Source organism: Lonchura striata, chromosome 9, assembly GCF_046129695.1.
Source record: "Lonchura striata isolate bLonStr1 chromosome 9, bLonStr1.mat, whole genome shotgun sequence".
Classification (NCBI taxonomy): Eukaryota; Metazoa; Chordata; class Aves; order Passeriformes; family Estrildidae; genus Lonchura; species Lonchura striata.
This window is the reverse complement of record NC_134611.1, coordinates 2,065,815-2,083,256: the sequence shown is the minus strand read 5'-3', so window position 1 is coordinate 2,083,256 and position 17,442 is coordinate 2,065,815. Positions and strand designations below refer to the sequence as shown.

The window sequence follows — 17,442 nt, the reverse complement described above, 5'->3', positions numbered from 1 at the left end:
GTTCTGTTGTTCTCCAGAGGAAAGATGTTGTTGTTAGCCACTGGATGCTTCTCCAGTGCTTTGCCAAATGCAGTAAATACCTGTAAAAGGGGAACTCAGTTGGTAATTCTCCTTTTTCTCTCCATCCGTCCATCCATCCGTCCATCCATCCATCATCCATCATCCATCCATTCATCCATCCATGGATTCCATCCATACATCCATCCATCATCCATCCATCATCCATACATCCATCCATCATCCATACATCCATCCATCATCCATCCATGGATTCCATCCATCCATCCATCCATGGATTCCATCCATCCATCCATCCATCCATCCATCCATCCATCCATCCATCATCCATCCATCCGTGCAGGCGGTTCGTGTGGAACTTCTTCCGTCTGGAGAACGAGCACCTGAACAACTGCGGCGAGTTCCGTGCCGTGAGGGACATCTCGGTGGCGCCGCTCAACGCCGACGACCTGACGCTCCTGGACCAGATGATGGACCAGGAGGACGGCGTCCGGAACCGCCGCAAGAACAAGCAGTGGAAGCGCAGCCTGAGCGTGTCCCTGCGCAGGCCTCGCCTCGCCTCACAGTACGTTGGGCCTCTGCACTGACACAAAACCCTGCCCTGCAGCTGTTGTTAAAGCCTGCTGGGCGGTTACAGACCGGGAGTCATGGACTTGTTTGGAACACAAGCCCTGTGAGGAGTGTTTGAGGGAGTTGGGGTTGTTTAGCCTGGAGAAGAGGAGGCTTAGAGGTGACCTTATTGCTCTCTACAGCTCCTGAAGGGAGGTTGCAGACAGGTGGGGTTGGTCTCTTCCACTGGGCAGCACTGGCAGAACAAGAGGACACAGTCTCAAGCTACGTCAGGGAAGGTTGATATTAGGAAAAAATATCAGGTTGGATATTAGGAAAAAAATTTTCACCAAAATAATAATAAAGTACTGGAATTGTCTTCCCAGGGAGGTGGTGGAATCACCATCTCAAGATGTGTTCAAAAAAAGACTGGGCATGGCACTTGGTGCTATAGTCTGGTTGAGGTGTTAGGGCATAGGTGGGACTTGATGATCTTAGAGGTCTCTCATTATTCTGTGATTCTGTGCCTGGTAGTCCTGGAGTGGGAATCGTGCAAAGGTTTCAAAATGGCACAAAAATTTTCAAAGCCGTCAAAGGGAGGGCAGCTCCAATTAGTTAGACGAGCGTGCCTCTCTCTGCCAGGGAATTAATCCATCCTTTATGCATTTAGGGTTCTGGTAAACCATCAGGAAAGGGAGTTCCCTTTTTACAAGGCCCCTCCCTTGCAGAAATAATCTGCCAGAGGTTATAAATGCAAACTGCAGGAGAAGTTCTCCCCAACCAGACATTTCTGAAAAAGAGGGAGAGGGACTCTGTATGCCTCATAGTGACAGAAGGGACAATGGTTTTAAACTGACAGAGGGCAGGGGCAGATTAGATATTAAGAAGAAATTCTTCTCTGTGAGAATGGTAAGGCCTGGCACAGGTTGCCCAGAGAAGCTGTGGATGCCCCATCCCTGAAAATGTTCAAGGCCAGGCTGGATTTGGCCCTCAGCAATATGGTCTATGGATGTCACTCACGTCCCTGCCTCTGGCAGGAAGGCTGGAACCAGATGATCTTTAAGGTCCCTTCCAATCCAAACCATTCCATGACTCTGTATGATTCCAGTTATTCTTTGGTTAAGGTTCATATGTAAGATCTCAGACTCCTTCCTCTCTCAAATCCCAACCCATACATTTTTTCCTTCCCACCCATCATTTTTGCACCCCAAATGTTTCCCCAGCCTGCACCCCAGCCCCTGAACGTGTCCACTGTGTGTTTTCCCTGCAGTGTTGCTCCAGTGTCCCTCCTGCCCTGGCAGCACAGCTGTGCAGCCCTGCCCTTTGGCTGGGGAACAAGCCCAGGCTCCTCAGGGATGCTGAGGCACAGCAGGTCAGGAGTGTTGTGCAATCCCTGCAGCACTGCCTGGGAGGAGGAGGAGGAGGAGAAGGGTGTGCTCCGGCCTCAGGGCTGTGCTTGGCTCTCATCCCTGCACGGATGGGACCAATACCAACAGCCTTAGAGACTGAAAAATATTATGCAAAGGGAATGTGAGCCAAAGCCTGGTGGAATTCCCTCCAGCCATGCCCATTGATCCCTCAGACATGCAGTGAGTGGAGATGTGCCAGGCATATCCCTGGAGATGCCTGGGAGATGGAGCAGGAACACTCCTCTGGATCCTGCAAGGGTTTGGTGGAGTTCTGTGGGGAGGGCTGGGCAGGTGCCCACATCCAGCAGTGCCGTGTCCCAGCCATGGCACAGCCTGGCAGGTGACACTGGCCATGGGCAGAGCGTGCCCAGCATGGTGTGGAGTGGGCAGTGCCACAGGAGGAGGCTGCTGAGGGACAGCTGGGGCATCTTTACAAGGCTCTGCTATTCCCAGGGTGAGTGGGAGGGTGTGAAACAATGCAACAGTAGATTGTTTATTTCCCCTCTGTGTAAGAAAGACATCGTTTTCCCTTTTTTTATTCCCCCAAGTGCACTGTGGGTTTGCTGTCTGCACGTCATTCCAGGAATTCCTTCTCCCCAGTGAGTGTTTTGTGTTTTGTTTTTTTCCAGGTCCAAGGCTTCTGACACAAAGGTATTGATAGAGGACCTAGCAAACGAAGTGAACACATGAGATGGCCACATTCTCTTATTCCACATCTTTTGTTTTCTCATTCTGTTTCCCTCCTCCCCAAGTAACCCGAGCTCTGGTACAGATCCAGCTGAAAACAGGAGAAAACACTGAACACGTTTTCTGAGCTCTTCCAGACCAGATCCTATGGACTCCAACAAGCTCACTGTGTTTCATTTCTTTTCTTCTGGGTTAATTTTAATGTTCTATTTTAAACAAACAAACAAACAAAAATAAAATATTTTACTTTGTTTTGCCAATAAAGAGGACAGTTCAGGAAAGAAGGATTGTTTACAGTCTCAACAAGGACATAAACCTTATCTGGATAACGAAGCATCATAGGGACTCCCTCACGGGACAGTGCCAAGAGCACACTCAGTTTCTGCTTGGCCCGGTTTTGACTGGTTGAAACCGGACTTTTTAAATCTGATTTTTGTTGTTGGTTTTGTTTTTTTTTTCCAGTTGTTTGGTTTTATCCTTCATATCCAGCGCTGAGGCACTGGCTGCACTTGCAGGGAAAGTGCACTTAGAGCAGTATCTTCATTCATGAAGCTACTTTTTAATTTGATGTAACTTTTCTTATAATTTTTTGGAAATATGATGTATCGGTTGCGTATAGTTTTCACATTATTTATGAAACTTAACGACCATATGAGAGTGATTTTGAGTCCTGTGCAATGAAGGTTGTAACGGTAAAACAAAGTGGGGAATGTAGATCTGCATCTCCAGGGTTGTGGGGTGATGCCCCTGCAAATGCCCCTTTAGTGAGACAACTTGCACCTGTGTGTACCTTCTCTCTCTTTTATTTCTTTTCAATTTTATTTTAAACCAAAGTTTCTCTTTGTGATATTTTTTTTTAGTTGCTGCTACTGCTTCTGGGCATGTCTCTCGTGCCAGTTCAAAGCCAACTTCTCCATGTGTGCAAGTGGTGCAGATGATCCTAAGGAAAGGAGAGTTGGTTCCCACCAACAGCACAAAACACTGGGTGAACCAAGGCTTTGGAACTTCATTCTCCAGATCAAAAAGTACTTTTCCAAGCCTTAGGTGTGTCATGAGGGCATCTCAGTCCGAGCAGGGAGCTTTTCAGGAGTTCTCCAGCAGCCCAGCAAAGAGGGACAAGGCAAGGAGGTGACAGTTCTCATGGGACAGAGGAGGTTCATCAGGCTGGGGCTTAGCAGTGGTGGTGTGTTTCAGGGAGCATGGAAAGAACTGGTGTGTGCCCACCTGATGGGGCAGGTGAGATGGAAAACAGCTCTTCTGTGGCTTCTGGTGTAGCAAAAAGCCTCTGTTGGGCACCGTCCTGGTCATCTGCCCCTTGACTCATCTCATTCTCCAAGTTTGGGAAGTGGGATACTTGAGCAGTTAATGGACAGCTGGGCAAATCATGCTGGAAGAGAAATGTTAATTCAATGATCTCGTTGGTCTCCCCTCCTCCTGGGAGGGAGCCATGGAGGCCTCAGAGTCCTGTCATCCTTCCCTTGGCATGCTTTGTTCTCCCTGGGTCTGCAGGGGGAGGTTGAAACTCCTGAAGGAGGATCCTCAGCTGGCTGGTGACAGTTTGGGCAGTGGAATGGCAGGAATCTCTCCTCAGTGGCTGTTTGGTGGTTGTTTCCCTTAATCAGCACCGTGTTCCCCACAGGTAGTATGTTGCATTTCCTCGGTTTGCCTGCTGTGCCTCTTGCCCAGAGGAACTGAAGAAGAAACTTGGTTCACTTCATTTAGTTGGAAATAGATTAAACCCCTTAAAATAGATTAAAACCCTGTTGTGGTGCTGCTCCTCTCATCTCCCTCTGTGTGGGGCTGCTCTGGTGGGAGCAGAGCTGGCTGAGCTGGGGCTGTGCTGTCCATCTCCCCTGGACTCCCTTTACCTCCCTTAGGCCAGCTCATACTTAAAACAGAGCCTTGCCATTCCCATGGAAGTGCAGTCTGGGATAAAGCCCCTTGCAATATTTCAGGTTCCTAATTTGCATTGGTGCCATGTCCAAACCATGTGTAGGTACTTCCAGCAGTGGGGAATGGAGCCATCCCTGCCTGGGGAGCTTAGGGGAGAGCAGTTGCACTGGGAGGGAGGCAATCCAAAATTATCTGGATTCATTTAAATGACGTAGCACCACTGGGTGTTACTTTAAGCAAGTGGGGGTTTTTAATACAAAGAATCTGAGCTTTCAGAAGGAAATTAAAAATACAGAGAGACACAGTACAGTAAGCAATTTGACCTAGTGGAGGGTGTCCCTGCCCTTGGCAGGGGGTTGGAAATATATAGTCCTTAAGGTCACTTCCAACCCAGACCATCCCATGGTTCTGTGATTTGGAAGTGCCCTGGGAGCACTCTGCCTTCCTCAGCTGGGCTGGGGAGGGCAGGGCACGGCTGGGTGGCCTGTGTCCATCTGTCCATCCCACTGCTGCACCCCCCACCCTCTGCTTCCCAACGGGATGGGGTGGGTCAGGTTGCAAGTGATTAAATTCTTATTCTGTAGTTTACCCAAATCCTTGTGGGAAGCAAGAATTCAGTGTGTCCATCTGCTCTGCTCCTTGCTCTGCTCTTTCTCTTCCCTTTTTCTGTCTTTGCTGGCAGGAGAAGTAAGGAAAACAAAAAGGGAGGTGGCGTGCTATGACCAGCAAACACTATCTCCTAAAATAAAGCATGGTCCCTTTTGGCAGTGGAGATACTGTCTCAGGGGAAAGCAGCCTGAATTCCCAGAAGTGTGGCTTTTCGAAGCTCCTAGCTCCCAGCCCTGCATCTGCCTCTTCCCTCCCTCCCAGAGATTTCTGAGAAGTCAGGCGTGCAGATTCCTCCTGAGAGCGAGCACTAAAGCTGGGATGGCTCCACGTCTACGAGAACATCTGGCCAATAAAGGGAGACCTAATGAAGCAGAGCAGATGGTGAGAGAAAATAGCCCTGTCCCTCCTTGGGAGCAGCAGGGGCCAGGGCAGTGGGGACATTCCCAGGGTGGCAGCATCTCCTGAGCTGGGCTTTGCTCATGGGTGCTTGAGAACACTCCTGGAGGGACAGCAGCAGGGTGGCAGAGCAGAAGGACAGAGCAGCATCAAAAGGAGCTGGGGATGAGGGGTTTATCCACTGCTTTTATTGTTGGGATGCAGCTGGATGGGAGGTGGAAACTGGGGAAGGTCTTTAAGCCGTGGATTTCAGGTGTTGGGCTGTGCCTCGTGATTCAGTGGAGGTTGGATTGTACAGCTCTGAGGGTGGTGTGGAGCTGCTTTGGTCTGGTGAAACCCATCAGGTGCAGTCTAAGGAGAGGAGATGCCACCCTGTGGCATTTGTGACTTTTGAAGATTCCCTTTGAACTTGCTTCTCCCTGCTGATTCCCTCCTGCTTTCCATCCTGCTGCTCCCCTGGGCGTTTTGTGGTTGCAGGGTGAGGTGTTGCAGCATGCAGAGTTTATTTGCTGGCTGGGGTTCCCTGTGTGGCTTTGGGATGGTGTCACCAGAAACTCCAGGTCCCTGTGCTTGGGCAGGGCAATGCCACGTGCCATGGGTGTGTTCCTGACAGGACAGCAGGGCAGGATTGGGATCTTTGGACTCTGCAAGCAGGAGTGGGGGCTCTCCAATGAGAACCCGTGCTGTCCCATCACATTTTAAAAGAAATACATTTGCAGCAGTCCTGGCTGCAGCCTGTATGTATCCAGGAAGCTCCTACCTCTCTCATCCAGGTGCATTCCCAAAGTCAGCTGGTGTTCAGCCTACACCTTTCCCAACCCTGCTCCTGCCCCTCCTCATTCTCTCTGTGTCTTTGCTGTTTGATCCCAATGAAAGAAACTGGCAGCAGCCTTCAGCATGAACACCTTGGAATGGCAGAGATCTCTGGTGGAAATCTCAGCAGAGTTGGATCCTGCTGCTCCCATTTCCCTAAAAACTCTTGTGCTGCTCGTTGTGCCTCTGTACTGGTGCTCAGCTGCAGCGCCAGTGTGGCAGGCAGGGAGGGAAAACCCGTTCCTGGTTCAGGAGAAAACAATCCCTGGGGATTTTATTTCCAGCCAGCAGTGGGGACAACGTGAAGCCTTTGCTGTGTTTGAACGGCCGAGTGGGTTTGGCCTTGTCCTGCAGGATGCTGCCCTGCTCTGCTCGCTGGGCTTCAGGGGCTGTGTCCCAGCGCCAGGCCACGTGCTGGGAAGTGTCCTGGGGCTGGGACATGGCTTGGCAAGCTGGGGACACAAACTCCACTTTGCTCACATGCTGCATCCCGGCTCCATGTCCTCCGTCCTCTCCTCCGCCCTTCTGCTTTGCACTTGCAGAGGGAAGGTGATTTCTGCCTTAATGTTTTTTTTTTTTAAATTAACATTTTTATTCCAGAAGGCAATCTGATTGTTTTGTCTCCTTGGAAAAGAGGGGCTGAGGCTCTTGGGGGAAGAGTGGGAAATCCCTACGGTACCTCTGCAGCAGTCACGGCTGGGCTCAGTGGCTGTCACCTCATCAAACCTTGCCTCCTTTACATGACCCCAATCCCAAACTCTGCACCTTGGGGCGAGTGTCCCCTCCTGCCACCGTGGGCTAAACTGGTGTGTCACCATCCCTGGGGGCTTCGATCCCTGCTGCAACACCTTGGAAAAGGAGAGGGAAGGGGCACAACACGGGAAGTTCCCCGATGCTGACACCCCAGCCCTGTTCCCGGTGGGAGCCAGAGGCTGCCCTGGCCCGGGCACAGCCCCTGCCTGGCGAGGTGCCCTGCAGCCTGACGGTCCCTCAAGCTCTGTAAACCAAATTGCAAACTCTTCACTCCAGAGGAGAAATTGGGCATCCTGGCAGAACTTGCCATGACCTCTCCATCCCGAAGGATCGGCGCTCGGAAGGGGCCCGGAGTGGAAATGCCAAATTCCCCCCGGGCCCCGCTGCCGCCTTCCTCTCCCCCTCCCCACTGTGTTGGTCTAAATGATCTTTCTATGAAGCCCTGTAGATGTCAAAAGTAATTATGGAGTGTGATTAGTCCTCTGTGGGTGCTTTCTTTCTTCCCCCCTCCTTTCTCTTTTGCTATCCCCTTCTCCACTCTTCTGTTTTGGCTCAGTGGAAAAGGTGAGGACAAAGATTTGCCGCTTGCTTGGACTCATGATGTATCTGTGACTGCGCTATTAGCTGTCTCCTCCTTCCTCCCCAAATGGATATAATTTTTGAAGTGTGGAATTCCCTTCTTGATAAGTAGGTTAAAAAAAAAAAAAATACTGCACAATGTGATACTGTTTCATAGTTTCTAGGTGGTTGTATACAGCGAAGTTACTGTGATTGTGTTTTTTCAAAGGAAAAAGTGATTGGTTACGAAATCTGTCCTTTTTTCATTATTACAAGCTCTTTGTTTTCCAATGATCTGATGGCTCTTTTGTCCCTGGTCTGTGTGTGTGTCTTCCCAAGTCTCACCCCTGTGCTGCATCCACCCATGGAGCATTGGCTCCTGCTGCTGTCGCTCCCTTGGGAGCTGTGGGATGTCGCTGGTGGCTGGAGGTGGAGGACATCCATGTCCTGGGAGGAGGAGGAGGTGCTTGGAGGAGGGAGATGTCTGAGGAGAGGTTGGAGGGGCTCACAGGAAGCAGCCCAGGTTTCCTCCAGTACCAGCCCAGCTCACACCCAACATGCCAGGTCTGGCACTGGAGGAGACCTCCTGCCCAGACTGTGCTGTGCTGGCCAAAGGCTCGTGGTCCTTTTGGGAGCCTTTGGTTGCCCCTCTCCAGCTGATCTCCAGTCCAAGGTGGTGTCCTGCCAGCACAATGTGTGACCAGAGGCTGAACAGCCCAGCCCTGGGTTGTCTGGGGTCTGTGCTTTTATTTTGCTCTTTAAATCTCTTCATTGCCTCTTGCAATCAATCTCCCTCCAGAAGAGAGCCCAGAGCCTTGCAATCGCTCTAAGCCTGTTGCTGCTCACAGCAGCCACTTCCCAGAGGTTTAATCCCAGCCACAGCTCCCTGCTGGCTTTCCTGGCTGGTGGCAGGAGCCCTCCTGCTGCCCCAGCTTTGGCACCTCACCCCAGCTCCGTGGGGACATCTCCCAGGCGTGTCACCTCTACAGCCCAGGCCAAGGAGCCAGCTTCCCTTTCTGGAATGGCCCGCAGGTAAGGATGGGTCCTGGCATCACAGGGGAGGTTGGACCCCAGTGCCCCAGGGGGACAGGACGAGGGTGGTTCCTCTGCCCTGGGCTGTTCCACACAGAGCTCTCAGCTGGCCCTTCCTGCCTGGAAGCAGCCAAGTGAAGATGCTCCTGTCCCCCATGGAGTCACCCCTGTTGTCACCCCCCGTGGGGCAGGAGGCCCTTGGGCTCAGGTTTGGCTGTGCTGAGAGCCCCAGGGCCACCAGGGTGGCTGGGGATATTTTAAGAAGATAAAAGTGATTTCTTGCTGCTCGTGCTGGCAGGGGCTGGTGTGGCCAGAGCCAGGGGGATTAAAACAATTTCATAATCCTGGTGATTTCCTTTTGATCGGGATTATGAAACCAATCACGAATATCAAAAGCCAGAGCTTAAAGCGGCAGCCGGAGCGGGGCTGGGACACCCTGGGCCCCCTCAGACCCCCAGGGACGCAGCCCTGGCACCTGCAGGTAAGCATTGCCCACCCGGGACCCGTCCTGGGCCTCGGGGTGGGGGACAGAACGGGGGTGTTGGTGTGGGGGGGCAGGCACGTGTGGCATGCCGGGTTTGGGGGTAGGGATGTGCAGGATGCGCCCAGCTCGGCTCCCTGGAAATGCCACGGGCCTGGCTGCCCGTGGGTCCAAGCAGGGGAATTTAGCACAGCTGCAAACGTGTGATGCTCGCAGGAAGGTGCCGAGAGCCGGCGGGTTTTGCTGCTGGAGAAATGCCCCCGCACCGCCGGGAGCACCGGCCCCATGCCGGGGTGCGGGACAGCCGCCCCGGCAGCGGGCACGGCCCGGCCCCGCAGCCCAAAGGGATTCCTGGGGTCGGGCCAGGGCAGCCGGGATCCTCCGTGCTGCTGGCTCCCTTCTCTGGAGTTCCCTGGTCCAGCGCGGGGTCACCCCTGTCCCCAGCGAGCCCCGGCCCTGCGGTCCCGGGCCGGCTTTGGCCCGGTGCGCGGAGAGGAGGAGGAGGAGGAGGAGGAGGAGGAGGAGGCCGGGGCGGGAGGCAGGGCCAGCCACGGCCCCACAGCCCAGCCAAGCGGCTGAGCTCGGGCTCGTCTGGAGGGGCTGGGATTTGCTGGTTTGGCCGTTGTTTTTTTTTTTTTTAATTTCTTTTTTTCCCTCCCCTCCTTCCTTCCCTTCTTCCGCTTTCTTCTCCTTCTTCCCAGCCCTCTCCCGATGCTGCTCCGGGGGTAAGGACTGCCCTGGCATCCCGCCCGTGGCCCCGTCCCGCTCAGGCTGGGGCAGTGAGGGGCTGCGGGGAGCTGGGGGCCCGGGGGGTGCCCCGGGGATGCTCCGGAGCCCCGGCCGCGGGGGAGGCTCCTCCAGGGCTGCCAGCGGGGACGGGACGGGACGGGATGCTGCCGGCGGGGTGTAGGAGGGCAGCGGCTCCTCGGTGCCACCGGGACGCGAGGCGGGCGCAGGACGAGTGCCACGTGTGGCCCCGGGGGCAGGGGCGGAGCAGGGGCTGGCGTCTGTCTGGTGGCACCTTCGGCGAGTTGTCGCCGGGAGGGATTTGTGTCCCGCGGAGGTTTGGGGCCCTGGTTTAGCTCAGGAAGTGTCAGTTCCCTCCGGGTCTTCTTGCTGGGTGCCCCAGGGCACCTGGAGCAGTGTGGGCGGGCACTCGCACTGCAGCCCAGCCCCTGGCCACCCGTTTTGGGGAACCACCGATCCCTCATTGCTGCCCCGTTCCCCCCTGCCCCATTGATGCCCCATTCCTCCTGCTCCCCAGTGATGCCGGCGGAGCGTCGGTGCTCAGGGTGGACGGGTGGCCTCTGTGTCACCTCCCCGTGCCCTTCCTCTCCAGGCACACGCCGGTGGCATCGCGTGCTCTAACCCCCCAGGTCGGGCGGGGTGATGCCCTGTGCGGGTGGGTGGGCGCTGAGGAGGGCGAGGGCAGTGCAGGGGTCACGCCCAGGGTTTTATCCCTACAGGAATGATGGAGAGGAGCCCTCCCGCTGAGGCGCGGCGCCTGCCGCGGCCCCCCAAGCCGCAGCCGCAGGGCGGCCGCAGCCCTGCCCCGCTGGAGCGCCCCGAGGCCGCCCGCGGCCCCCACGCCGTCCTGGAGGGGAAGGTGAAGGCGCTGAAGGAGAAGCGGGGCGGGCGGCCGGGCACCCCCGCGGCCGCCCCCGAGCGCCCCTCGCCCAAGAAGCCGCGGCCCCGGCGGGGGAAGGCGGGCCCGGAGGAGCCGCGGGCGCAGCTCCGCACCTACCTGACGGACGGGCTGCTGGACGGCGGCGGCAGCGCCCCCGGCCCCGCGCCCCGCGCCGCCACCGCGGGGCTCTGGAGGGTCCCGGGCCCCGGGGGAGACGTGCCGGGAGGCGCCGAGCTCCCCCCGGACGAGGGCAGCAGGTCCTGGCACTGTGTCCCCCTCCGTGAGAGACCCTCCCTGGATGAGGAGGCTCGAACCCCGCTGCGGGACCGGGGCCGCCCCTCCGTGCCCGGCCCCGCGGCGCAGAGCTGGGAGAGGCTCTCGCTGGCTGAGCGGGTGGAGAGGAACCGGCGGCTGCTGCAGGAGGTGCTGGGCCTTGCCGCTCCCGGTGGGTGTTTTGGGAAGGTGGTGGCTCGCTCAGGACAGCTGGGGGAAGCGGGAGGGAAAACCTTTGGGATGGCGGGAGTCCTCAGGACCAGCCTCCAGCCTCCCACGCTGCAGGTGCAGCTCCCTGCTGCCTCACACCCCAGGGCTGCCCCATCCCCTTTACCGGGATGTAGGAGGTGCTCGCGAGATGCTCTGGGTGATACCCGTCAGTCCCCTCTGGTGCCCCGGTGAGGAATTTCACTGCCGAAGCAAGAGCAAGGAAATTTCGGGGACACGCCAGATCTGTGGGCATCACTGTCCCTTTGCAAACTGCCACCAGAAAAGAGAATACATTTCTCCTTTGATAGCATCTGCCCTGATGACCCCATATCCCCATCCCCACAGTCCCACACCTACAGCCAGGTGCTGTTGCCCCACGTTCCACTCCTTTGGGATCTCTCAGAGCCAAATATCTGGGAGAGCCCGCAGAGGGTGTTGGGATGGGATGTATGGGGGGTGCTATCAAGAGGATGGGGGTGCCATCCAACCAGGCTAATACCTTGTCCTGTCCTGCATTTCAGAGATGCCAGCGAGCGATGGGGACTGGGACTCAGGGGTTTCGCTGCAGGATGCTGAGGGCTGCAGGTAGGTCAGTTCCAGTGTGGCAGAAGTGGACATTTCCCTCTTTCCCACTCCCCAGTCTTGTATTTTAAATGCACATTTTGAAGCAGCTCCAGGGGAGGGCTGTGGGGCAGCTGGTGAGGGAGTGTGGCTGGGCTCCAGTGATGCTTCCGTGGGACAAGGGGCAGGAACTGGGTGTCTCCCTGGTGTCTGAGCTCAGGACATCCCTGCCAGGACACCAGAGCAGGAAGGGAACTGGGGAAGAGGATGGGACAGAAATTTGCTCCAGGTGCTTAAGAGGATCGAGGCAGCAGGAGTGTGTAATCTTGTTGGACTAATGAAAAACCTTAGAGGAATGGACTAAAAATAAGGAGGTGGCAAAGGCAGGTGAGAGGCTGGAAAGGGCAGAACCGTGAGCAGGGAAACCCCCCCCCCCCACCCCCAGTCTTGTGGTAACTGCCTCTGCTCTGCTCTGGCAGCTGGATCAGTGATGAGGGTGCAAGGCAGAGCTGGGGATGCAGCACCTCCTGTGAGCAGGGCAGCCAAAGCCTGGGGGAGGCCTGTGCTGCCCATGGTGCTGCTGGGGAGGCAGCGTGTGCCCACCGTGCTGCACTGAAGAGGTTAAGGCTGGGCTTCCCGAGGAGACTGCCTGAGCTGATTATTTTAATCAGGAGGATTAGGGCCATGGCCAACCAGGAAGGCAGTGGTGCAGCAGGGAGAGCTGTCAGATCCCTCACCCTGCAGTCAGAGGGGGATAGGGATGTGGGGAAAGATCCCCTGCAAGGAAGGGAAGGCAGCAAGACAATCAAACCTCCCTGCCTCCCCATCGCCACAGGATTGACGGGAACGGGAAGTGGTGCCTACCACCATTTCCCTGTCCACCTCAGGGATGCCCGTGGCACAAAGCACTGGCTCGGCTGAGCCTTTGCCCGAGCTGTGTGGGTGCTGAAACTGCCCCAAAATCTCACCTGGCGCCAGGGGGTGAAGGGTGCCTGCCCGGCCATCCCCCGGCGCGGCCGCCAGCCCGCCCATGAATGGCGGCCAAGCCCCGTTTTCCCTGGGCAGAGCAGCCTCGTCATTGCTGTTAAAGCACGCCTAATCCCTGTTATTTTTTCCTAATCCCCCTGCCCGCTGCGGGGCCGCAGGGCCTTTGTGGCCGGGCAGGAGCTCGAGCTGAGCCCGCGGCACGAGCAGGCCAAGCAGCTGCTGCAGCGCGCCCGCATGAAGGCTCGGACGAACCCGCTGCGCGCCAGCCACGACATCCTCCTCGTCCCCGCCGCCGTCCCACAGCCCAGGTCAGTGCCACCCCCTGTCCCCACGGTGTTCCCAGGCCCCCAGCCGGGTTTGGGGCACGTCCACGCCGTGTTTGGAGCGGGCACACGTGTGCAGGCGTGCGTGCGTGCGGAGCCGCGATCCGACCTGCCGCACACGCAGTGCGGCCTCGTACCCTGGACGTGCCCAACCACTTCCCCAGCGTTTGGGGGTGTTCAGTTAATTGTGGTTTACGATCACACGGAAATATCAGTGGTGGGAGGATGGCGTTTCCCAGCTGATGGGGAATGTTTTCCCGGGCGAGACTCGCTGCTGGAGGCTGGACCAAGCAGAGTCTCGCCAGGTCATGTGCGATGTGGTGTTCCTGGAATGATTAACCACACACCTCGGGCAGGGAAGGGCCGATGGAGGTCGAGCCGTGGCAGCAGGGGGGTGCCGCAGCCTCTTCGGAATTCAGCTTCAGGCTGGAGGGAAGCAGGGCTGTGCACAGCCAGGGAGCACCGGGCAGACTTTCCTCCTTGCTCTGTCTTTTGCACTGGGCTTTCGCCCTCCCGCCCTGCATCCCCAGAGCAGCCCCTGCAGGGCGTCCGTCCGTCTGTCTGTCCCCGTGGCAGGGAGCCCAGCGGGAGGCCGAGCGTCGCCCCGCGGGACGGCGGGAGCCTGAGCGACTCGTCCAGCGGGGAGTCGAGCTGCGGGCGGCCGCGGCGGCCGCGGGGACCGTCCCCGTCCCGCGTCCGCTTCGAGGACGAGTCGGCCCGGGACGCCGAGGTGCGGTACCTGGAGCGGCTGCAGCTGCGGCACCGGCGGGCGCTGGGCTCGGCGGTCACACCGGAGCCGGCCGGCAGCAGGCAGCCGGGCGACGGCGCTGGCCAGCCCAAAGCCCGCAGCGGCGACCTCGTGGCCGGGGGCAAGTGCAGCGCCTGCGGCTCCTTCCTCGGTGCTGCCGCCGGCCGGGGCACGGACGCGCAAGCTGCCCCCGACCTGGCTAAAAGTAGCCCTGCGGCACAAAGAAGCGTCCCAGGGGATAGCAGAGGGCCGAGCGCTGCCCAGACAGAGCCTAAAATCAGGCCTCTGGGCCCCGGAGGGTCCCCGCTGTGGATCCTACCCTCCCGGCAGCGCATCCACACCGAGAAGATCAAGGAGACCTACATCGGGGATGTCACCTACATCGACGAGGTGGACTCGGCCCTGGAGAGCACGGACACCTCCGACGGCTGCCGGACGGACAGCGAGGAGGCAGGACCCCGCAGCCCCCACCTGCGGGGGCACCGGGACCCCCGCGCTCGCGGGCACAGAGCTCCCCGCGCCGCCCCGCAGCCGGAGGCGAGGGCCAGGAGGGGCACCTGTGTGGCCAGCGCTGGCCCCGAGGACGGGCGCTCGGCTCCGGGGCCTGTTTGCCCCCCACCGCCGGGAAGAGCCAGCAGCCGGGAAGATGGGGAACCCCATCAACATCTGGGGGGCAGCAAGGGAGTGGGGAACACGGCTCGCCACCCACAGCAGCCCAGTGAGCCCCTGGAGCCTTCCTCGCAGCTGAGGACCAGCACCCCCATCCCAGGCACCCACGTCCCTGCTCCCCCTCCTACCAAGAAGGCCTGTGCCCAGATGCCTTGCAGGAAAGCCCTGTTGGCCAGCAGCAGCCGCCAGGCGCCGAGCCAAGGACTCCGGGGCCCGGAGCCGGATGCTGGCAGCGCAGCCCCAGCACAGCCCGGGGGCACGGCGGCGCCGGCCGAGCGGCGGAGCCCCTGCAGCCCCAGGTGGCTCCCGGGGAGCCCCCTCCGTGCCTTGTCCACCAACAACTGCAACAACACCCACGGGCAGGACGCCTCAGGGACGGGCAGAGGTAAGAAACCCACACATGGAGTGTTGTGGGGGTCCCCAGGGAAACAGGTATGTGACTGTCTCTCTGTGGTCGCAGGGACACTGTCACACCCTGCTGCCAGCCCTGTCACCGCCGTGCCCCTGGAGGATGCTCATCCTGCCGGGGAAAGTGCCAGGACGTCGGGAGTGCAGCCACAGGGGCAGCTGGCCGGGAGCGTGGCACACGGGTGAGTGAGCACGGGCAGCCCTGAGCATCCCTCCTGGCCACTGCAGGATGCTGCTGAGTTGAGCTCCCTGGCTCCAAAAACCTCCCAAAAACCACAGCGTGGGGGTTACAATGTGCCCGTGTGTTGCTGTGGGTTTGGGGGAGCTGCGTTTCCCCACATCTGGTTCTGCCAGGGATGTTAGAGCAGATGTGACAGAGGTGTTTCGCTGGTGTCGGGTTCTTCCTTTTTGAGGAAAATCAGCTGCCTTGGGGCTTTCCAAGTGCGATCCTGCTAGCCCTGTGCCTGGTGCTGCATGTCTCAGCCTGGCAGGAGAATTCCAAGGTGTTGCTGGGTCCTCTGAGCCCAGGATCTGATCCCTTGGGGCACAGCAGGGGACTTCTGAGATGTGTTAAACCCCTGAAATAATGGAGAAAACAGGGAGGGGGGCCCTTCAGGTCACTTTGGGTAGTGACAAACTTGGGTCACTGCTGCGGGGAGGAGGCTGCCCCCAATCTCACCGTGCACCCCGATGTCACCGTGCTGCAGCTCTCACGGCTGCCAAGGCGGGTGCAGGATGCACCCCCTGCCCAGAGGCAGCTGCAGGCCCCAGACACCCGGTGTGTGAGCACCACGCCTCTCCACCCAGGGAGCCGGGGCAGCCCGTGAGCCGCAAGGGCAGCAGCGCCTCGGCGTTGGGGCTGAAGAAGCTGCTGTGCAGCCTGAGCCAAAGCACCAAGCAGCGCCTGGGCCGCTTCCGCTGCTACAGCATGGAGCAGCTCCCGGCCCCCGGCGGCTCCCCGCCAGGCAGCCCTGGTGTCAAGAAGTCACCGTCCCTGCAGTCTCTGCAGCTGGTGAGCTTGGACATCGCCCCATGCGGGGGTGCCCGTGGGGAGACTGGGGTGGCACAAGGGAAAGGATGCTGGGCTGGGATTAAGTGTTCCTGAGTGTGGATTTGTGGCTCAGGCCGTCCTGGAGGGGGCGTGGGGGGATGCACCGCTCCAAACCTGCTGCGAGGAGGGAGAGAGGGGTGGTGGTGGAAGAGCAGGTATGCTTGTGCCTCCTCAGCAGTGAGCTGGGGTGTGCTCCAGGGGGGTGGGATGTCCCGATTTCCTCCACTCCCTGGGCACATCAGTGGGTGAAGCACTGTGATGCTGCACAGTGTTTGTCCCCATCTCAGCCAGGTGTTTCTCCACAGGTGTCACCTTTCTGCCAGCCCCAGAAAGCTGCCTCTATCCAGAGCCTGCATCCCCGACTAGGAAAGGCACGCCGTGCCAGTGCCTACCTCCTGCCCCAGACCACGGGTGACAGGTAGGATGGGGCCTGGCACATCCCTGTGGTGCCCAGGACGCTGTTCTGGGCTGCTGTGGTGGCTCAGTGCTGCCAGGGGCTGCATCACCTGGTCTCCAGCAGCCTCCCTTGTCCCCACTCACCCATCTTCCCTCTCCCCACAGGAAGGGGGGCTCAGGGCCGCAGCGCTCGCTGAGTGTGGAGGACATCGGGGCGCCCGGCCAGCTGCGCGCCGTGGGGCGCGTGGTTGAGGTCTTCCCTGATGGCACCAGCCAGCTGGAGCTGCAGCGACCCCCCGACGGCGCCTTCGGCTTCTCCGTCACCTCCGGCCACGGCCGGCCTGACACAGGTATGGTGGGATCATCCCAAAGCCGTGGCACTCCGTGGTCTCTCCACGGTGGCTCTTGTCCCACCCCAGGGGTGAGCTCAGGCACGGGTGCAGGAGGTTGCTCCATTGCTGCTGAGCCACAGGGAGGTGATGCAAGTGGGGGGACGCTGTCACGTGTGGCTTTGGCCACGCACAGTCCTGTGTGTCCATCAGCACTTGGCTTGGGACGTGCAGCCCACAGCAAAGGCTGTTTACCACAGGCTTGTTTCTGCGCAGCTCCTGGGCCAGGAAGGGCTCTCATCCATCCCTGTTCCCTCCACAGGTGTCTACGTGCAGGAGATGGCGGATGCTGGCACGGCCAAGCTCTACGCGGGGCTCCTGGGCGTGGGGGACGAGATCCTGCAGGTGAACGGCGCGGCCGTCTCGGGGCTGGGGCTGGCACACATCCGCCAGCTGCTGCTGCGGGCCGACAGCCTGGCCCTGCGCGTGCTGCGGCACCGCCCCGCGCCGCGCTAGCCCTGGCACCGCTCCCGCCGAGCCCGGCAAGAGGAGGAGACGTCCCAGTGCTGGCAGAAGGAGCACGTCCCACTGATGTCCCGGGATGCTGCAGAAGGCACGGCATGGACCAAGCTGCCTCGCAGCGCCAGGAGCTGCCCGGCCGC

General features: G+C 58.9%; 2 protein-coding genes across 2 annotated transcripts in view; both read left to right on the top strand.

The window, feature by feature from the left end:
• The window catches only part of XPR1 (xenotropic and polytropic retrovirus receptor 1), a 114,135-nt gene extending 106,156 nt beyond the window's left edge, over positions 1-7,979 (top strand). The window contains exons 14-15 of the mRNA XM_021545923.3: positions 362-583; positions 2,606-7,979. Coding sequence (XP_021401598.1) covers positions 362-583; positions 2,606-2,666 — 283 coding nt within the window. The 3' untranslated portion in view covers positions 2,667-7,979. The remainder of the gene's footprint in view (positions 1-361; positions 584-2,605) is intronic.
• A 2,690-nt stretch (positions 7,980-10,669) lies between these two features.
• Positions 10,670-17,422, top strand: KIAA1614 (KIAA1614 ortholog). The gene is made up of 9 exons (XM_077785286.1): positions 10,670-11,270; positions 11,830-11,893; positions 13,015-13,164; positions 13,756-14,981; positions 15,057-15,186; positions 15,812-16,016; positions 16,361-16,473; positions 16,617-16,801; positions 17,103-17,422. Exons 1-9 carry the CDS (start codon positions 10,670-10,672, stop codon positions 17,294-17,296), a joined length of 2,868 nt encoding a protein of 955 aa, XP_077641412.1. The 3' UTR covers positions 17,297-17,422.
• The last annotated feature ends 20 nt before the right edge of the window (positions 17,423-17,442 follow it).